Raw genomic sequence first — 18,537 nt, 5'->3', positions numbered from 1 at the left:
TTCAACACCCACACCTATTTGATGCCCTTTCCTGAGTTTGCCCATATGAACCTAGTCCACCTTAGCTTCCTTTTCTTTAGAGTGGGGAGGTCTGTCTGGCCAAGGACGAAGGTTCATAGAGCTCAAGAAATAACATGGTTGGCCCCCTTCTTCCCTGGGGAGCGGTACGGACTAGGCAGGGCCCCCAGGTAATGGCCCGTGGGGCTGCGCTCCTGACATAGATGGCTAAGGACCATGGGAGTGGAAGGGTCCCAGACAGGGGGCCCCGGGCCGAGGCTGGTGGGGGGAGACGGTTGCACGGAGGAAAAGAAGAGGCTCGCGCACATGGCAGCTCACCCATCCACAGGACACTCAGCCCTCCTTCTCCCTAGATCATGATATGACACGTTGGCTCAGAGTGGAGAAGGGCAGTACTCTGAGGGTGCCTGAAATGAAATGAAGAACCAGGGACCACACCTGCTGGGCTGTCCTGCCCCTTCCTGATCCCTCACCTCTCCCCCACCCACTTTCTGCAGGCATGAGAGCCACACGTGGAGCATGGAACGTTCTGAAAGCCTGACCTCTGACTCGCAGTCGGGCATCATGCTGTCATCAGTGGGTACCAGCAAGTGCAATAGCCCGGCGTGCGTGGAGGCCCGGGCGCGGCGGGCAGCAGCCTACAGCCTGGAGGAGCGGCGCAGGGCGGCCATGCCATCTTACCACGACTCCGTAGACTCCCTGCGTGACTCCCCACACAGCGAGAGGTCAGTTCCTGCCCCATGCCCTCTGCCCCACCTTGGCCAGAGAACGGGCACCACTGACCCAGGGCTGACCCCTAGGGCACCTCAGAGACGCCCCAAAGATTCTCCTGTCCATATTTCCGATTGGCCAGCAAGGCCCCCGAGAGGTTCAATGATCTGCTCAGTGTCACCAGCATGTTCACGACAGACTGGGACTGCAGCTGAGCCAATGGACACTGGTGTGGAGTGACCATCTAATTTAACTGTCCCACTAGGACACCTTCCAAAATAGGAGGGGATGTTAATAATTGCACTAGAACATCAGGAACAAATGGGGGCTCTTCCAGACAAACCAGACCATATGGTCGGCCTACCCTGGTGTCACCAAGAGGCCCCATGGCCCAGCGGGAACAGAAAGACACCAAGATCGAGCAGACTGGAGGGTGGGAGGGGAGGCTGTCTGCAAGGAGACTGACCAGTGCAGGCTGGGCACGAGCCAAGAACGACTGCAGGCCCTGGCAGTATCAGCAACAAGGCCCAGGGATCAAGACACCATTGAGTTTCCGAGCAATGGGTGGAGTGAGAACCAGGAAACTCCCCTTCTCCCCACCAGGAGTCACAGGAGGCCAGTCCATCACCTTGCTCAGCCCTCCAGTGGCCCTTAGCAAGTGGGGTCTGTGGGAAGAGAGCAGAGGAAGGCGCATAGTACTGGGAACTCCAGGCTGGAGTAGAGGGAGAGGAAATGTTCTCTTGCTCTAACTTAGCCTACTCCATGCCAGCCCTCGCTGAGCGGGCCTGCCTGGGGACCCAGAGATGGCCCACCTGGTTCTTGCTCCCGAGGAGCTCCAAGCCACAGACACAAACCACTGAAGCTCACAGCCGCCGAAGGAACGTGCTAAGGACAGGCCATCTTACCAGGGCAGAGACCCAGTCTGACTCCAGGCTCTAGGAAGCAACCAGGTTTGCCCAGACCAACCTTTCAAAGCCCAACTCCACCACCTGTGTGATTTAGAGCAGACTGATCACCCCTGTGCCTTGTTTCCTCAGCTGTAAATCATGAAAAACCACCTGTCACGCATGGTTCTCGTGAAGGCCATCAGAGATCATATGCACGAAGCTCTCTGCCTCCTACCCAGCTATGCTAGGTTTAGCTGTTGTTTTCAGTAGCAATAGGACTCCTTAATGGTTGGGAGGTAGAGAGACAGGGAGAGCACTCCAAGCAAGGGGAGCATCCTGTTCCAACAGAGGCATTTCAGAATGGCTAGTGAGTGAGATGCCCAGAGCAGGGTGAGCTGTAGGGAGAGTGGAGCTGGGTCTGAACAGGTAGGCTGGGGCCAGGGAGATGGCTGATGGCCCTGGGTTCTGCTTAGAATGTGGGCCCTGGATGGGTAAGCAGAAGGGCCTCCTTAAGCAAAACAGTGACGTTAAAAGATTGCTCTGGAAAGCGCATACAGGAGAGGAGAGGCCCTGGAGTGGGGTAATGACCAGAGCAAACAACTAGGCCCGGGATGGGGTAGAGCAGGGCACAGGGTGTGTTCCAGGAGATGGGGAATGGTAGCTAATTGGATGTGCATGTGGGAGAGGGCAAAGAGGGAAGGCAGGAGATTCAGAAAGAGAGTAATGGGGACTCTGGAGAGCACTGAAGTATAAGTCCTGGTTCCTGCCTGACATCGGTTCAAATCCCAACTCTACCACTTCCTGGTAGTGTGAGCCCTGAACAAGCCACTTAAATGTTCTGAGTCCCAGTTTCCTCATGTGTAGTATGGGACTAACATAAAGGTCTTAGAGAATCGTTGTTATTAGATGAGATAGTACATGTAAAATGCCCCATTCTGAGCCTGACCCAAGTAACCATTCAGAAACCTGGTGGCTGTGAGCATCCCCCACACCAAAGGATCATTCATGGAGGATCGTCAGGCAGGCACTTGCATTCCATCTGATACATTTATGGAATCATCCCAACGACGCCATGGAATGAGCACTGTGGTTATCCCCACTTAACAGATAAGGCAACCGAGCCTGGGAGAGGTTAAGGAAATTGTCTAAGGTCAGTGGGGAGTGCCACCACGATTCCTGCACGCGGGATCCCAGGCATGACCACTGCTTTCCGTCGGGAACCACTCATTCACCCCACCCCGTACCCCCCCCCCCCGCCCACACCTCTGCCTCTCCCCGCAGGTACGTGTCGGCACTGACCACGCCCGCGCGCCTCTCTCCCGTGGACTTCCACTACTCGCTGGCCACGCAGGTGCCGACTTTTGAGATCACGTCCCCCAACTCGGCTCACGCAGTGTCGCTGCCGCCGGCCGCGCCCATCAACTACCGCCTGGCGGAGCAGCAGCCACTACTGCGGCAGCCGGCGCCCCCCGGCCCGGGGCCCGGGCCCGGCGCGGACATGCAGCGCAGCTACGACAGCTACTACTACCCCGCGGCGGGCCCGGGGCCGCGGCGCGGGGCCTGCGCGCTGGGCGGCAGCCTGGGCAGTCTGCCCGCCAGCCCCTTCCGCATCCCGGAGGACGACGAGTACGAGACCACGCAGGAGTGCGCGCCCCCGCCCCCGCCGCGGCCGCGCGCCCGCGGCGCGTCCCGCAGGACGTCGGCGGGGCCCCGGCGCTGGCGCCGCTCGCGCCTCAACGGGCTGGCGGCGCAGCGCGCACGCGCGGCGCGGGACTCGCTGTCGCTGAGCAGCGGCTCGGGTGGCGGCTCGGCCTCTGCCTCGGACGACGACGCGGACGGGGCGCTGGCGGCCGAGAGCACGCCTTTCCTCGGCCTGCGCGGCGCGCACGATGCGCTGCGCTCGGACTCGCCGCCGCTGTGCCCGGCGGCCGACAGCAGGACTTACTACTCCCTGGACAGCCACAGCACGCGGGCCAGCAGCAGACACAGCCGCGGGCCGCCCCCGCGGGGCAAGCAGGACTCGGCGCCCCTCTAGGGGCCCCCGCCGCCCGCCGCCCCCTCCGCCTCGCCCGCCCCACTGTCTTTAAGGAGAACAGAGACCATCGCCTGGAGAGAGAAAGGAGGAAAAAAAGAAATAAAAATATTTTTATTTTCTATAAAAGGAAAAAGGTATAACAAAATGTTTTATTTTCATTTTAGCAAAAATTGTCTTATAATACTAGCTAACGGCAAAGACGTTTTTATAGGGAAACTATTTATATGTAACATCCTGATTTACAGCTTCGGAAAAAAAAAAAGAAACAACAAAAAAAAGAGATGGGCCAATTTTTTGACTCTTTAATAGAAACCTATATTGTGGTGCCTTTTGCTGTACGCTACTCTGGAGCTCCTGGAGAGAAGTCGGGTTGTGGGGTGGGGTGGGGGTGAGGGGAATGTAGGATCCCAAGCTGGCAGGGGTGAGAGGGAGCCGGCAAAGAAGAGGCTGCTGGGTGCTGGGGGTGGGGCAGGGAGGGGACTGGCCCTGAGGAAGGAAATGAGGACAGGAGTAACTTTGCCCCCAGGCAGGATCTTGAGTCCCCGACCCCCCTGAAGAGAAGGCAGGGATCCTAGGCTTGGAGCTAGAGTCGGGGTCAGGTAACATTCAGGGGGAGACTTAAGGCCCAGCGACAGCAACCAGAATGGGGAGGGGGCCTCCCCACTCCTTACAGCTGCTAAGGGAGGGGGCACTGAGAAAGAGGTCTTCCCAACAGTCCCGGCCCCAGGGAGGGGGCAGCTCTACCAGGGCCCCGAAGTTCTGGCTCCTCCTCCCCTGTGGCCTCCAGGATGCCCTTCCGTCCTCTGCAGCACCTTCGTTTACAGGTTGTCTTTTCTATTTTATGCCTGCATGTCCTTTGCATTTCAGATTCTTTAGATTGGATGCATGGTCACGCTGGGACCGAGAAGAGCCACTCCACAGTGTATTTGATTCCCCTTTTAGCAATAAAGTAACACCATTTCTCCCAGACCCCAAGCCACCTATGACTTCCACTCCCTCTCCAGCCCTGTCCTCCCCACCCCCGCAAAACTGGGTCCACTGCTAATTTGTCAAAAAGGTAATTGTTTAAAAAAAAAAAAAAAAACACCGAACAAACAAATGGGAACCCTGCCCTGAAATGTCCAAACACCTGACTGTTGACACTTGAACATTTTTATATTATAAATAAAATCAGAAATAACTCATGTTTGATTGTGTGTGCCTAGCCCCCAGGTGAGGAGAGAAGACAGAGAATGAGGACCTGGGTGGAGATGGATGGATGCTGGTGTGGAGATTGGAGAGGGCCAGGGGAGTCCCAGGGAGGAAGAGACCGTCCCTCTAATCTCCCTGACTTCAGCTCCTAGGACAGGCTGCAACCCTCCTCAAATATTCACAAGGTATCCCCCCAGCTGCTGGGGAACCTGGCCAAGGGGCTGATGCATATTACTCTGCTTGGAGCTCAGCCTCAGAACCCTGGCCCAGTTCCTGCCCTGGAGCTACTGGGGCTGCACTGAGACAGCAATTTCCCACATACGTGGGTGAGGAGGGAAGGCTTGTGGAGTTGGCACTGGGGCAGCTGAGGCAAGATGACCCTTGGGGCCTCAGGCATTTCACAGGCAAAGCCCGGACACGCAAGATGGCATAATGGGTACCCTTGGCTGCCAGGAAGACCACAGCTGCTGCAGCTTGTAAGCCCACAGGGTGTTGTGCTTTTCCCAGCTTTATAGCCCCTCAGAGCCAGGGCCTGTCTAAACCTGCAGCCCTGATGAAGGCATGGAGAAGGCAGATGGAGGTCCAGGGTTCAGAAGCCTTTTCACTCATTGATTGATTTGTTAAACCAGTGCCCAGGGCCAGGAACCCTTACTTTCCAGCCAGACACAAGGGAGTCTTCTATCCAGAGGGCTCAGGTAGTTGACTTGAGCGCGCACATGCGCAAATGCCCCCCAGAATGTGTGTGGTCAGTTTAGAGACCTACCAATGGGAGGGCCGGAGAGGCTTAAGGTTGAGAGGGGCTGAGTTCAGTTCCAGCTCTGTCCCTCTCTGGCAGTGTGACTTTTCCTCAGCTATTAAGTGGTGATCCTGATACCTACCTCAAAGGGTTGCTGTGGAGATTATATATAAAGCACCCAGGACTGCTTCTGGCACATGATGCCTATTAACGGCTAATTTGATGATGATGGCATCCTGTGCCTTGCATTCTTGAATCACACAGAGAGTGGCAAAAACTAGATGAAAGGGAGGTGATAGGAAAAAGTAAAGAACTAAAGTCATTGTGTTCACTGTGGGGGGTGCTGGGAAAAAAAGCACCTGTTACAAAGAAACAAAGGAAAATAGTGAACTAAATGGTATCTAAACCTGCAAATCACTGATCTCTCCCAGGCCCCATCTGGAGATCTCATCCAAATCCCTTCCTGGCTCTGAGTTAGTTTGCTGTTGGCTTTAAAATTTTGACAGCCAATAATTCCTCTATGTGACTTCTGACCTCTATGTGAACCCCAATAATTGTGAACGACTTCTTGGTGAACCCATTGGCCTTTTCACGACCCCTCAGTGTCAAATTGACCCTTCTGAGGGCTCTGAGTTGCTGTTACCATCTAAATTTTCGGTCAGAAACCACTCTAGGACTCCAGTGAACCCACTGACCTCTATGTGAACCCCAGTAATTGTGACTGACCTCTTGGTGAACCCCCTGGCCTTTTCATGACCCCAGGTAATTGTATCAAATAATTTGGTAGCTTGCTTATCTGCTCTGGATTCTAAAACACCTACCAAGAGTCTATACGGTGTGAATGGGACCTGAGAGAGGTGTGGCCAGAGAGGCTCATTTTCCACTTTGCCTCTCAAATTTCTGCCTTGGGGTGTCTTTAGTCTGGCCCATCAGGAAGAGGTGTAGCCCTGTTAAGTGACTTCCCTACTACCACCCTGTCCCCCAGGAGCACTTAGGACATTCAGGCGGCTTCCTGAGTCAGAGTCTTCTTCCCCACTCCAGTTCTGTCGTCTTCTCTCTGCCAGGTCAGTTTTGGCTTTCTCCCCAGTGCTCCCAGGGTCCCCAGTGGTAATGGTGACTGCCTGTCCCCTCCCCACTAGACTGTGAGCCCCATGTGGGACAGGGAGCTGCTCGGTCCTTTTCTCACCACACTGTCCTCAGCACCTAGCACAGGGTGCAGCACTGGTGACCTTCACTGAATGAGAAAAGAAACACTGTGGTCAAGGGTCAGCCCCCCAGAAGCCACTTCCCAGGACCACCAGGTGGCGCAAACCACTTACTGCATCTCACCTGTGGTCCTCCAGCCCCTGGATTTGGACAGTCTTGGAAAATGGGCATATTAGGGGCAGAAGTTGGGGGGGGGGCGGGGAGGAAATATGATGGTCCATTAGAATGCAGGAAAAAAAAATATTAGAACTTTGATTTAGATTTATTTTCATCTCATCTTTTTAAATTTCTATTTTTGTGTATGTTTTATAATGTACATAATATTTTAGTACAGTAGTACATGTATATAATTTACAATAAATAATTATACAATTAAGAAAGTGAACTAAAGATTTTTTTACTGATGGGAGACATCACTAGTGCTCAGGGAAGCCTGTCTGCAGCAGACAGAAGCTTGCTCCTCTGCTTTCATTCACCCACCCTCATGAGGTGGAGGGTGGGAAGCTGACCCCAAAAATCCAAGACCTTAGAGCCAACATGGAGAAAGTACAGAGAGCTCTTTTATGTTACATTGCTCTTCCAACTTCATTTAAATGAACATTTACTTCCGCTCAGCAAAACGAAGAGGCCAGATGGTTTGGGTGTAAAATACACTTCAGCTGATCCAAATTAAATCATCTGGATTTAAATCACTACATATTTCCACAGACTCATATGTCCCTTGCATCAAATGTGAGCGTGCTTGAACTGTTAGGTACTTAATAAGATAAGCCAACCTTGCCACTAACTAAATATATTACCACTGAGGTCAAATTGCTGCCCAAACTAATCTATTTTAAAAATATAAAGGATCTGCTCATCATAGCTCATTGAAGGCCCATCACCTCCACCGCTGGTCCGTCTGAGGAATTCAGGGTTTACAAGATACTAGCCTGTGATCATCACGTGGCAAATTTTTCTATCCTTCCCAGACATGTCCTTAGCTAGCATTTCCGAGTCACTAGAAGAGTGAAAGAAATATCAGCTTAAAAACCAATCAGCAACTTCTTACTCCACCTTTTCCCAAGATCAGGAATTAATGGCTTCCATAACCTTCCTCCACCAAACATCTTTGGGCTTGTTGACAAGCGGCTGTTTGCAAGGCAGAGTGTCTTTTATTCCCGGAGCAGTAGGTCTGTACAAGAGGCCACCTCTGGAGCTCAGAGACCTAGCAGCACCAACATAAAGACCAAAATATAAACAGGGCCATGGTCCCATCCCACTCACACCCCAGAATGCCTGTGGGACAGGTGGGATGGCATACACACACACTGTCTATTTATTCCAAACATCAACTGTAAGAGCAGTGTAAGTCACAGGTCAGCCGGAAGAGGGGAAAAGGGGGTAAGAGGAGGTCAGCACTATCTCCACCTTCTCTCCCAGAGTGTCTGGGCCACCAAGGGGCCAGAGAGCAGCCCTCCTTGCTAACAGGTGGAGTTCCCAAATAGGCTTTTCCTTCATCTTATTTCATCTTGATATCAATTCCAAAATCATCTTTCAAGGGGCCCCTTATTTATATATACAATTCTTGTATATATACATTTTTGTCCATATAAAAGAAAGCAGTAGTGGCCTCCATAAATGGAAGGTGAGGTGGCCGCACACGTGAGTAGACAGCTTGACATCGAGGGAGCAGGCCCGGGTCCGGGATTATTGCAAAGGGAGGCAGGAGAACAGGGCATGGTTCCAGAAGCTACTGGGTGGAGGGAGGAGAGGATGGTGCTGGTGGTCCGCAGACCTGCGGCTGGTCAAGTCTGAGGAAGGAGGAGGAGGAGAGGTGGGGATCCAAGCTGACAGCTGGAGTCCAGACCCACCCTTGGGAACAAGGGGGATGTGGGAAGGAACTTGTGAGAAGGGGAGGAGGGCCTGGGAAGCCAGCTGCCCTTCCTCCTCCTCCTCCAGTGAGATTGTGTCTAGAGCATGCACACAACTGGCCTACAAAATGAGGCTCCGTGGTGGAGAGGAATGTGAGGGCTGGGGAGAAGGTCTGAGGCCCAGATAAACCCCAGGATGCAAGAAGATCAACACCACGAATAGCGTCTCCATCTCCTTGGCCCACGGGGCTCTCCGCACCCCTCTAGCTGCCTGTCAACTGCCTGGAGCTGGCGCAAGTGGCCCTTGGCTGGAATTGTGCTCACTGACCCCTCTGGGGACATTTGCCTGCCTCTGGGGCCTGCCCATCCATGCCAGCTAAGTATCAGGCCCAGTGGTATCCTTCGTAGCTTTGCTGCCGGTCACAGTTCCGTGGCCCTGACTGAGGGCGGGGCTTGAGTGTGTCTTGCGGAGAGAAGGATCCTCCCCTTCCAGAGTGGCCAGCCGGGCCTCAATCCGCTCCAGGTCATCTGAGCCCACTTTGATTTTCACAGCCAGGAGGTGGATATAGGTCTCATATCGGCTTTTCTAGAAAAAAGGCAGAGAAAGGCCAAAAACAAAGTCAAAGGACAAACAACAAAATGGAAAAAAAAAAAAAGTATTTGGACCTTATGTGACAAAAGACTAATTTCCTTAATACTCAGAGAGCTCTCACAAATCAATAAAAAGGAGATAAACAATCCAATTAAAAAACAGGCAAGGGACATACTCATAATTTTACTCATAATTTTAAAAATTCAAATTAAGTGGCAATGATTTCTTGAGTAGGACAGCAAAAGTACAACCAAAATAAAAACTGACAAATGGGATTACAAAATTTAAAACTCGTGTGTATCAGGGGCACCTGGGTGGCTCAGTCAGTTAAGGGTCTGCCTTCAGCTCAGGTCATGATCCCAGGGTCCTGGGACTGACCTACCCCCTTTGGGCTCCCTGCTTCAGTGGGGAGTCTGCTTCTCCCTCTCCCTCTGCTCCTCCTCCTGCTTGTGCTCTCTTTCTCTCTCTCTCTCTCTCATAAATAAATAAAAAATAATCTTTAAATGAAATAAATGTGCCCTTAAATAAAATCTTTAAAAAAAAAAAAACTCATGTGTATCAAACGACAATCAATAGAGTGAAAAGGCAATTCACAGAATGGAAAAAAATATTTGCAAATCCTATATCTGGTAAGGATCTAATATCTAGAATATATAAAAAACTCCTACAATTCAACAACAAAAATATAAACAACCCAATTTAAAAAGGGCAAACGTCTTAAATAGACGTTTCTCCAAAGAAGACATACCAACAGTCAATAAGCTCACAAAACGATATTCAACATCAGTCATCATCAGGGAAATGCACAACAAAACCATAATGAGCTACCATCTCACACCTTTTGGAACATCTACTATCAAAGAAAAATCAGAGAGTAAGTGTTGGCGACGATGTAGGGAGACTAGAACCCTCATGCACTGCTGGTGAGAACCATGGCACACCGCCGTAGAAAACAGTCTGGGGGCACCTGGTGGTTCAGTTGGTTGAGCATTCGACTCTTGGTTTTGGCTCAGGTCATGATCTCAGGGTCATGAGATGGAGCCCCACATAGGGCTCTGTGCTCAGCAGAAAGTCTGCTTGAGATTCTCTCCCTCTCCCTCTCTCTCTGCCACACTCTCTCTAATAAATAAATAAATCTTTACACGCACAAAGAAAGGAAACAGTGGGCACCTGGGTGGCTCAGATGGTTAAGCGTCTGCCTTCGGCTCAGGTCATGATCCCAGTGTCCTGGGATCGAGTGCCGCATCGGGCTCCCTGCTCCTTGGGAGCCTGCTTCTCTCTCTGCCTCTCTCTCTCTCTCTCTCTGTCTCTCATGAATAAATAAATAAAATCTTTAAAAAAAAAAAAAGGAAACAGTATGGCTGGTCTTCAGCAAGTTAAAAATAATATTGCCTTGTGCTCCAGCAATACCACTTCTGAGTATATACCCAAAAGAATTTAAGGCAGGGTCTCAGAAATATTTGCATACCCATGTTCATAACAGCACTACTTACAAAAGCCAAAGATGAAAGCAACCCAAATATCCAGTAGCAGATGAAAAGATAAAGAAATGTGATATCTACATACAATGGAATAGTATTCAGCCTTAAAAAGGAAGGAAATTCTAATACATGCCACATCATGGATAAACTTGAGCATAAGCCAGTCAGGAAAACACAAATTCTGTATTATTCCACTAATATGCAGTAACTAGAGGAGTCAAATTCACAGGGATAGAAAATAAAATGGTGGTTGCCAGGGGTGGGGCAGGGGGAGGTGGGGAGGAGTTGCTGTTTAATGGCTGTAGAGTTTCAGTTTGGGAAGATGAAAAAGTTCTGGAAATTGGTTGCACAATAGTGTGAGTAGACTTAATACTACTGAACTATACACTTAAAATGGTTAAGATGTTAAATTTTATGCTATGTGTATTTACCACAATTTAAAAAAAATTTTTTTTAAGATTTTCTTTATTTATTTGAGAGAGAGAGACAGAGATAGAGAGCACAAGCAGGGATGAGAGGGAGAAGCAGGCTCCCTGCTTAGCAGGGAACCTGACACAGGGCTTGATCCTGGGGCCCTGGGATCATGACCTGAGCCCAAGGCAGACACTCAACCAACTGAGCCAGCCAGGTGCCCCACACAATTAAAGAATGTTTAATCCAAATTAAAATAGCAATGAGATACCCCTTATTAAACCTATCAGATTGATGATGATTAAGACATTCAGGAGTGTCCAGTGTTGGTGAGGGCATGAACAGACAAGTACATTCATAAGCTATTTAAAGTATTATAAATTGGAGGGGCACCTGGGTGGCTCAGTCGTGAACCATCAGACTCTTGATTTCGGCTCAGGTCATGATCTCAGGGTTGTGAGATCAAGCCCTGTGTCAGGCTCCATGCTAAGTGTGAAGCCTGCTTAAGATTCTCTCTCTCCCGGGGAGGTGGGTGGGGGGATGGGGTAACTGGGCGACTGGCATTAGGAGGGCACGTGACGTGATGAGCACTGGGTATTATACGCAACTGATGAATTTCTGAACTCTACATCTGAAACTAATAATGTACTATATGTTGGCTAATTGAATTTAAATTAAAAAAAAAAAGATTCTCTCTCTCCCTCTGCCCCTTCCCCACCCTTTAAAAAAAATGTGTTATAAATTGGTAAACATTTAGGAGGGAAATTTGGCCGGCCATGTCTGAGAGCCTGACTCTGAGCTTCCACACCTCACCACAGTCAGGAGAGGCTGAGGTCCTAGAAGAAGCGAAGACTAAAGGTGAGGAGACACTGTTCTCATGCAACTCTGCCACATGAGCAGAAAGACCCTTCATTGCTAGGCTTCACCTCCCCTATACACCCCCTTCCCCCAGTTAAGCCAGGGGGAAGTGAGAAAGACCTGAGTGCTGGAGTTAGAATCAATCGCCTGGGTTAGGATCCTAGCTCCTACACTTCTTAACTGTCACCTCAGGCAAGTGATCTGCCCTCTCTAAGCCTCAATTTTCCCATCTGTAAAATGGGGATAACAGAACCCATTTCAACAGAGTTGACATGAGGATTAAATCCATCAGTACAAGGGAGTGAAAGTGATCATGCTTAACAATTGGCAAGTGATCAGTCCACTGTAGCTTTTGCCAACCCTTTTTTTCTTACACTGCAGAAAGAGTGGGTCTGAGAAGACTTTGAAAGCAGTACAGTTTTGTTTTTCAAAAGGTCAGGATATCTCTTGGGAACTCTCCTCTCTTCCTCACACCTCAATAGAAAAGCAACGTAGAAATCCAGAGACTGAGATGGGTGACTTCCTGCCTTTCCTGCCCCAAAGGCTCAATCTCAGCCTTCATATTGTCCACCCCCGCCTGCAGGTCAATACAAAGACCAGTCCAAAGGGGACAAGTGGTTCCTGCCTCCCTCCTCCAAGCTGACCCCCTTTCCTTCACCCAATGAAGGCGATGCTCCGTCAGCCCCATTCACAGAGCATCAGGAGGCAGAATCAGGGTAGGGGGGCAGGGAGAGACAAGATGGAGAGAAGGGAGAACTTAGTTGCTGTGCTCGATAAACATCTGTGGAAGAGGAAAAGGAGACAAACGCGGGATAGGTCACGCAGGTGGGCTTGAGCTGTTTATGGTTCAGCTGTAACAGCTCCCCAAGAGGATGGGTCATGGGGGGAGTGGAGGTGAGGAGTGGCTTGGAGAAGGGTGAGGCCCACCTGGTGCTCTCTGAGAGACACAGGTGAGGGCACAACTGTTTGATTAACAATTGGCAGCCGGACTGTGCGGAGACTGGCCCACAGGAGGCCATGCGTGGCTCACGACTGCCTCAGGGGAGCCCCCAAAGTGGAGAACCCCTAAACCAGGAGCCCCTGGCTGCAGAATGATGTTGGTGACAGGAGGGAGAAGAGCTGGCTTCCTCCTTCTGCCCCAGCCCTGTCCTTCGCAATCAGCCCCAAGGAGAACCCACCTCGAAAGTGAGATAGTGCTCCTTCAGCCGGTTCTCCTCAGCCTCCTTGGACTTGACGCCCTTCTCGATGGGGTGACACCTGTGCTCAGCCAGCTCCGCAGTCACCTGCCTCAACTTATTCTCATGAGAACGCAGCTGCTCCTCCTGCATAGACAAGTCCCAGACTATGAGGTTCCACTTTCAAGATGTCAAAGGCGTGGGTCTAAACCTGTCATGCTGGGTCTGCTTCAACAAAGGGAAACTGAAGCCTGGCCAGGGTCATCAAGTATGTGGGGGACCTGAGGGAGTGCCCCTCCACCCTCCTCCTTCCTGCCTTGCTTTCACTGGCATCAGTCCTCCGAGATAAATCCATGGCAGCCTCAGGAGATGAGAGACCCTCACACTAGAATGTGCACACAGACATTCCCTGACACAGACACACAATCCCACCAGAAACGCCCCACACCGGTTCATATGGACTCTCACATGCACACACAAACACAGTGGACCAAGGAAGGGTCTGGCCTCAGCTACCCCGGCTCCATACGATGCACACATTCTCTCGGACTCTGCCCAGGCTCATACGATGGTCACAGACCCAGGATCATACCCAGAGAGTCAGAGACACCGTTACTCACAGACAAGTGCGCACACACGTCCCACCCACTGAAGTACAGCCAGACGGCTTGATGCTGTGTGGGCAACGAGCTGCGTGTGTGTAGTGGGGGTGTGGGTGCACAGCAGGTGTGGATGCACATACGCGTGTGCCTGTATGGTATATGTGTGCCTGGGGGGTGGGGGTGCGTATGTGTGTGTGCACGCGCACTGCCTGTGCATGCGCAGGGGCTCTGGGCGGAAGCTGCAGCCTAGGAGCTCAGCGGAGAGACCCAGGCCAAGGGCCCAGTATGAAAAGGGCCCTGACAAAGACAGGAGGTACGGAGCTCCTCCTGCCCTCCACCTCCCAAGTGGTGGTCCACCATTTATCCTGTCCTCTCCAAAAAAAACCCTGAAAAACTCAAGTATTGATGAGTAAGAGTTTTTTTTAGGATTACAAATAAAATACTTAAGGGTAGGTAAGGGCAGCAAAAGAGCACTTGATGAAGGGCCAGCCAAATCTCACCCGTCTCTGGCTCCCTGTGACACGTACATTCTCTCGCATTCATGCTCAGACACGCACCATGCCCACAGACCCAAAATGACATCCACAGGATACCATGCCATTGGCAGAGAAGAACACAGGCCTCTGTGTGGCGTGTGGCCTCAGTCTTCCCATCTGTAAATGGGGATGAGGTGCAATGGGGATGAAGGAGAAGATCTGTCTCTTCACCTTGTCTCTTAGCCCAAGGCCAGGTACCATATAGGAGCTGAGGTAGAGGCTGTTGAATGGAGGGGGCCTGGCTGGACGCAGCCTGAAGAGGTGGCGTTGGGGCCCCAGGAGCTCATACCTGGCAGAGGCGAGTGGTGCAGGAGGGCAGCAGGGGCCGACAGAACTTCTTCATGGAGCTGACAGCAGCAGGGAAGGAGGGGGCTGAGAAGATGGCGGCCACCAGGTTGATCCTAAGGATCCATGACAGCATTTCTTCCTTGCTCCTGGGGACAGGAGGAGAGGGGAGAGGGCACCAGCTCCTCACAATAGGACTCCCTGTCCCCTACCCAGCACCCAGGACCCACCGCTAGCCTGGTACAGGGAGGGAGCCGCTTCCTTCACAAAGGGGGACAAAGGAGTGAAGGAGGATGGCAGGATGGGGGCTAGATGGACCCAGTCAAGTCTGTGTAGGGAGCTCGCCTTTGTCCCAGCTTCTAGGCAAGACCTGGATTTTACCATGAAAGAAAAGCTGTCCAGGTCCAGAGTTAATAGCCATGGAGTAACAGGCCCTAAAGCCAGTGGGCCAGGCTGATCCCTGGATCTCTGGATCCTAGAGGCAACAGGCAAGTGGTATCCCCACTCAGGCTTCCTGTCCGTGCCCCACTACCTTGCCCACAATGCACATTCCCATCCTAAGAGGTCACCTACCAGCCTCCCTCCTTTTAAGCTTGTCTGACACATGGAAACTCCAATCTCAAGTCACAGGATAGGGTGTAGAGGAGTGGACAGAAGGCCTTCCAGGGAAACTATGAGACGAGTCTTTCCCATCCATTTCCCCACCCCGATTTACAGTGAAGGATGATTCATTAAGGCTCCATCTGCCCCCAATTTAGGGACTTCGGTGTGCAACAGAATCGCCTGGAGGGCTTGTTAGAATACAACTGCTGGCCCAGCCCCAGAGTTTGATTCCGTAGGTCTATGGTGGGGTCAGAGAAATTGCATTTCTAACGCATTTCCTGGAGATGCTGAGAGGACCACACTTGAGAACCTGTATTTCAGGGGACCCCAGCAGTTGGTCTGTGCCAAGCAGATACACTCACTCTTATGGCCGACGTGCAGGGCAAGCTGACAGCACCTCGCCTAAGGCAGATGAGGAGTAGGGTGCGGTCCAGGCTCGGTGCCGCAGGCCCTGAGCCCAAGGTGGGAGGGAGGGGACTCCCACTCCTACTTACGGTGCCTGGAAGAGGAAGACCCTCCAGTCAGCCGTCTTCAGCTTGAGCACGTTGGACTTCTTGCTGTAGTCAGAGGCCCTGGTGGCCAGAGCATGGTGCACACGAATAGCGTTCTTCAAGTCGCCCTCAGACAGAGCTTTGTCGGGCCTATACTCATCCTGGACAGGTGGAGCAGGGGCAGGCAAGCCTCTGTCATCACCAGGCTCAGGTTCACTAACCCACACTTCCTCGTGCTGTCCCTCCTATCCCTCCACTCCCTCCATTCTTCAGCTCTTGCCCCCGTAGTGCCATGCCCACCCAACAAAGCCTGCCGGCCACTCTGCTCCACACCCTGGTTTGTCCCAAGGCCCAGAAAGAGCTTCCACTGCATATCTTCTGAGCCCCTGGGCATTTGCAAGACCGCTCCCTGAAAACCCAAAGCTCTATGAGCCCGAGTCAGGCTTTAATGAGGGAGGGACCCAGCATCTGCCTAAGCCCCAGGTCCTGCCAGGGACTCTCTGGGCACCACAAAACAGGGGCCGGTTGGAGGACTGCACTGGCCCTTCCTGGGTAAGGACTCTGGGGCAGTCTCTCACCTTCTGTAGGTACAAGATGGTCCCTTTGAGCACCGCGTAGAATTTCTTCCAGCCACGCCTCCCACGGGGTGCTAGGGATGGGGGTATGGGTAGTGTGGCCACAACCACCCACCCCGATATCTCCTCCCTTGCATGCCCCTACATGTCTATCTGGATGTGCAACCCCAGAGGAGTGACCACGGGGGCCAGGCCCTCTCCCCCGAACTAGCATCCCTCCCCGTGCCCCTTCCCCCGCCTGACACCCACTCCTCTTGCCATCCATGTCGGCGTGAGTCTTCCGAGTCAGCACACCATGCTTGTAGGTGGTGGCGCTGAGAGCCTGCGGGACATCCAGGAAGGGGTTGCCACCATCCAGGATCCGTGTCACTTTCTTGGTGCCTGTCCCAAACTTGTCATCCACCAGCTCAGAGAGTGATTTCCTCAGCTCGTCCTCATCACTAGGAAAATGCTAGGCCTGAGCACCACCTCCATGGAAGCCTTAGCCCCACATGGACATGTTCTCTCCCCACCAGCCCCTCTCTGGGAAATAGTCAGAGGTGAAGAGCAGAGATAAGGAGGTTCCAATTCCAGATCACAGATCCAGATCTTTGACCCCTGCCCTCAGTCTTCAATTCTGACCCCTGTCATCTGAGCTGTGATTTTTGGCCTCCAAACTCTAATCCTCACCACTGACCACAAAGTTGGAGACCTTTACTAGTTTTATTCCTGGTCTTTCTTCTCCTCTCTCCAACCCTGAAAGCCCAGTCCCGGGGAGCAGTGACTCACGGCCAGACTGAAGCGTCTGCCCAAGCCCTACAGACACACGCTGGGCCAGTAGATGAGGGCCCTAAAGTCTAGGATCCCCAGTAGAGCCCTGGGAGAAGAATGCCAGCTCTTCCCAAGGTTTGTGGGGTTCTTAACAATCGTTACCTGTGATTTCTACAAGGACCCAAAGACCAAGGCTGCCCAGGGGTGCACAGGAGGGTGGGGCAGCCACTTTCCCCAGGAGCCTCCCAGTCTCCCCACCCAGCAAGGTCACCACACCTCTTTCCAGATGGTTGGGCATTTCCAAGTCTCACTGCCTTTGCAGGGGAAGAAGTTAGGGGGCAGTCACCTCTCTCCACTGCCAAGAGCAGTCACTACCTAAACATGGTCATATTCTTGGTGTTATAGGGGGATTCGTGCCTCCTATCTACCTACCTCCCAAAAGGGAAAGAGCTATCGTCATTGGTAATAGTGGCAATATCCCCAGTACAGAAAATAAGTTGTGGACATCATGAAACTAAAGTCACAGTTTAATCAATTCCATACGAGTTTAACATTTTTATCAAGACAGAAAATGTACCCAAAGGGGAACTCAACACCTGGTGCGGCCAGCTGGACAGGGGTCACCAGAGCTGTGGGTTGGGAGAAATCAGCACCATGGAGAGTGACAGGAGTGCCTTCCCTGCTCCATCAGCCACTCCCCCTTTTGCTTCCCAGTAATTCACTTTCCCCATACCTATGCCCATGGGCACTACTCACATGGCCCATTCCAGCTTTTCATTCTTGATGGAGTTGTAAAGGGTCTGGGGCAGGGGAAAAGAGAAAGAGAGGAGTTCAGATGAAGAGTCAAAGAAATCTCCATCTACCTCTAGTAATGTGGATGCAGTGAGGAAGCATCTTTTCAGCCAGTGGGGCAAAATGGGTGTTTGATTCATAGCTGTTTGTTGAATGGATGAATGAATGAGGGATGGGTAGGTAGATGATTGTTTAGATGAATGGGTGCATAGATTTGAGGAAGAGTTGGGTAGATAGGTTGGTGGGTAGGTGGATGGGTGGGGTAATTAGTGGGTGGGTGAGGGTGCAAGGATGTAGGAGGTGTATGTGTGGATGATGGGTGAATGGGTAGGGTAGGGGCAGGCGAATGAGTTTCTGGGTAGGTGAATGGATAAAAGGATGGGGGCATGGGAGGTTGGGTAAATGGGTAGATGGGGAGAAGTGGATAGGTGGCTGTTGGGACTGGGATTATTTTATCTCACTTACAAATACATTCTTAACAAGCCCTTCTTGATGAAGAAGAAGATAATTATGATAAGAGTGATGGAGACAATGTTTTATTTTTTGGCCTCCAGACTCACTATCTAACTACCTACCTGGTATCACCATATCCTTCAAACTCACTATCTAAAACTGAACTCATTGGGACACCTGGGTGGCTCAGTCGATTAAGTATCCAACTCTTGATTTCAGCTCAGGTCATGATCTCAGGGTGGTAAGATCGAGCCCTGCATCAGGCTCTGAGCTGGGCATGGAGCCTGCTTAAGATT

General features: G+C 51.8%; 2 protein-coding genes across 5 annotated transcripts in view; one reads left to right on the top strand and one right to left on the bottom strand.

The window, feature by feature from the left end:
* Positions 1–6,421, top strand: part of NRG2 (neuregulin 2) — a 56,962-nt gene extending 50,541 nt beyond the window's left edge. The window contains exons 9-10 of the mRNA XM_081826985.1: positions 516–743; positions 2,898–6,421. Coding sequence (XP_081683111.1) covers positions 516–743; positions 2,898–3,651 — 982 coding nt within the window. The 3' untranslated portion in view covers positions 3,652–6,421. The remainder of the gene's footprint in view (positions 1–515; positions 744–2,897) is intronic.
* Positions 6,422–7,420: 999 nt separating this feature from the next.
* Positions 7,421–18,537, bottom strand: part of PSD2 (pleckstrin and Sec7 domain containing 2) — a 54,010-nt gene continuing 42,893 nt past the window's right edge. For all 4 annotated transcript variants that reach the window (XM_081826982.1, XM_081826983.1, XM_081826980.1 and 1 more), the window contains 7 exons: positions 17,753–17,796; positions 16,496–16,686; positions 16,250–16,320; positions 15,675–15,832; positions 14,582–14,726; positions 13,158–13,301; positions 7,421–9,223 (listed from right to left, as the gene is read on the bottom strand). In XM_081826982.1, the coding sequence (XP_081683108.1) occupies positions 9,014–9,223; positions 13,158–13,301; positions 14,582–14,726; positions 15,675–15,832; positions 16,250–16,320; positions 16,496–16,686; positions 17,753–17,796 (963 nt within the window). In that variant the 3' untranslated portion in view covers positions 7,421–9,013. The remainder of the gene's footprint in view (positions 9,224–13,157; positions 13,302–14,581; positions 14,727–15,674; positions 15,833–16,249; positions 16,321–16,495; positions 16,687–17,752; positions 17,797–18,537) is intronic.

The sequence above is a fragment of the Leptonychotes weddellii genome, chromosome 7, assembly GCF_054177405.1.
Source record: "Leptonychotes weddellii isolate Sample4059 chromosome 7, ASM5417740v2, whole genome shotgun sequence".
Taxonomy (NCBI): domain Eukaryota; kingdom Metazoa; phylum Chordata; class Mammalia; order Carnivora; family Phocidae; genus Leptonychotes; species Leptonychotes weddellii.
The sequence above is the reverse complement of the archived record's forward strand: the minus strand, read 5'-3'. Positions and strand labels throughout refer to the sequence as shown.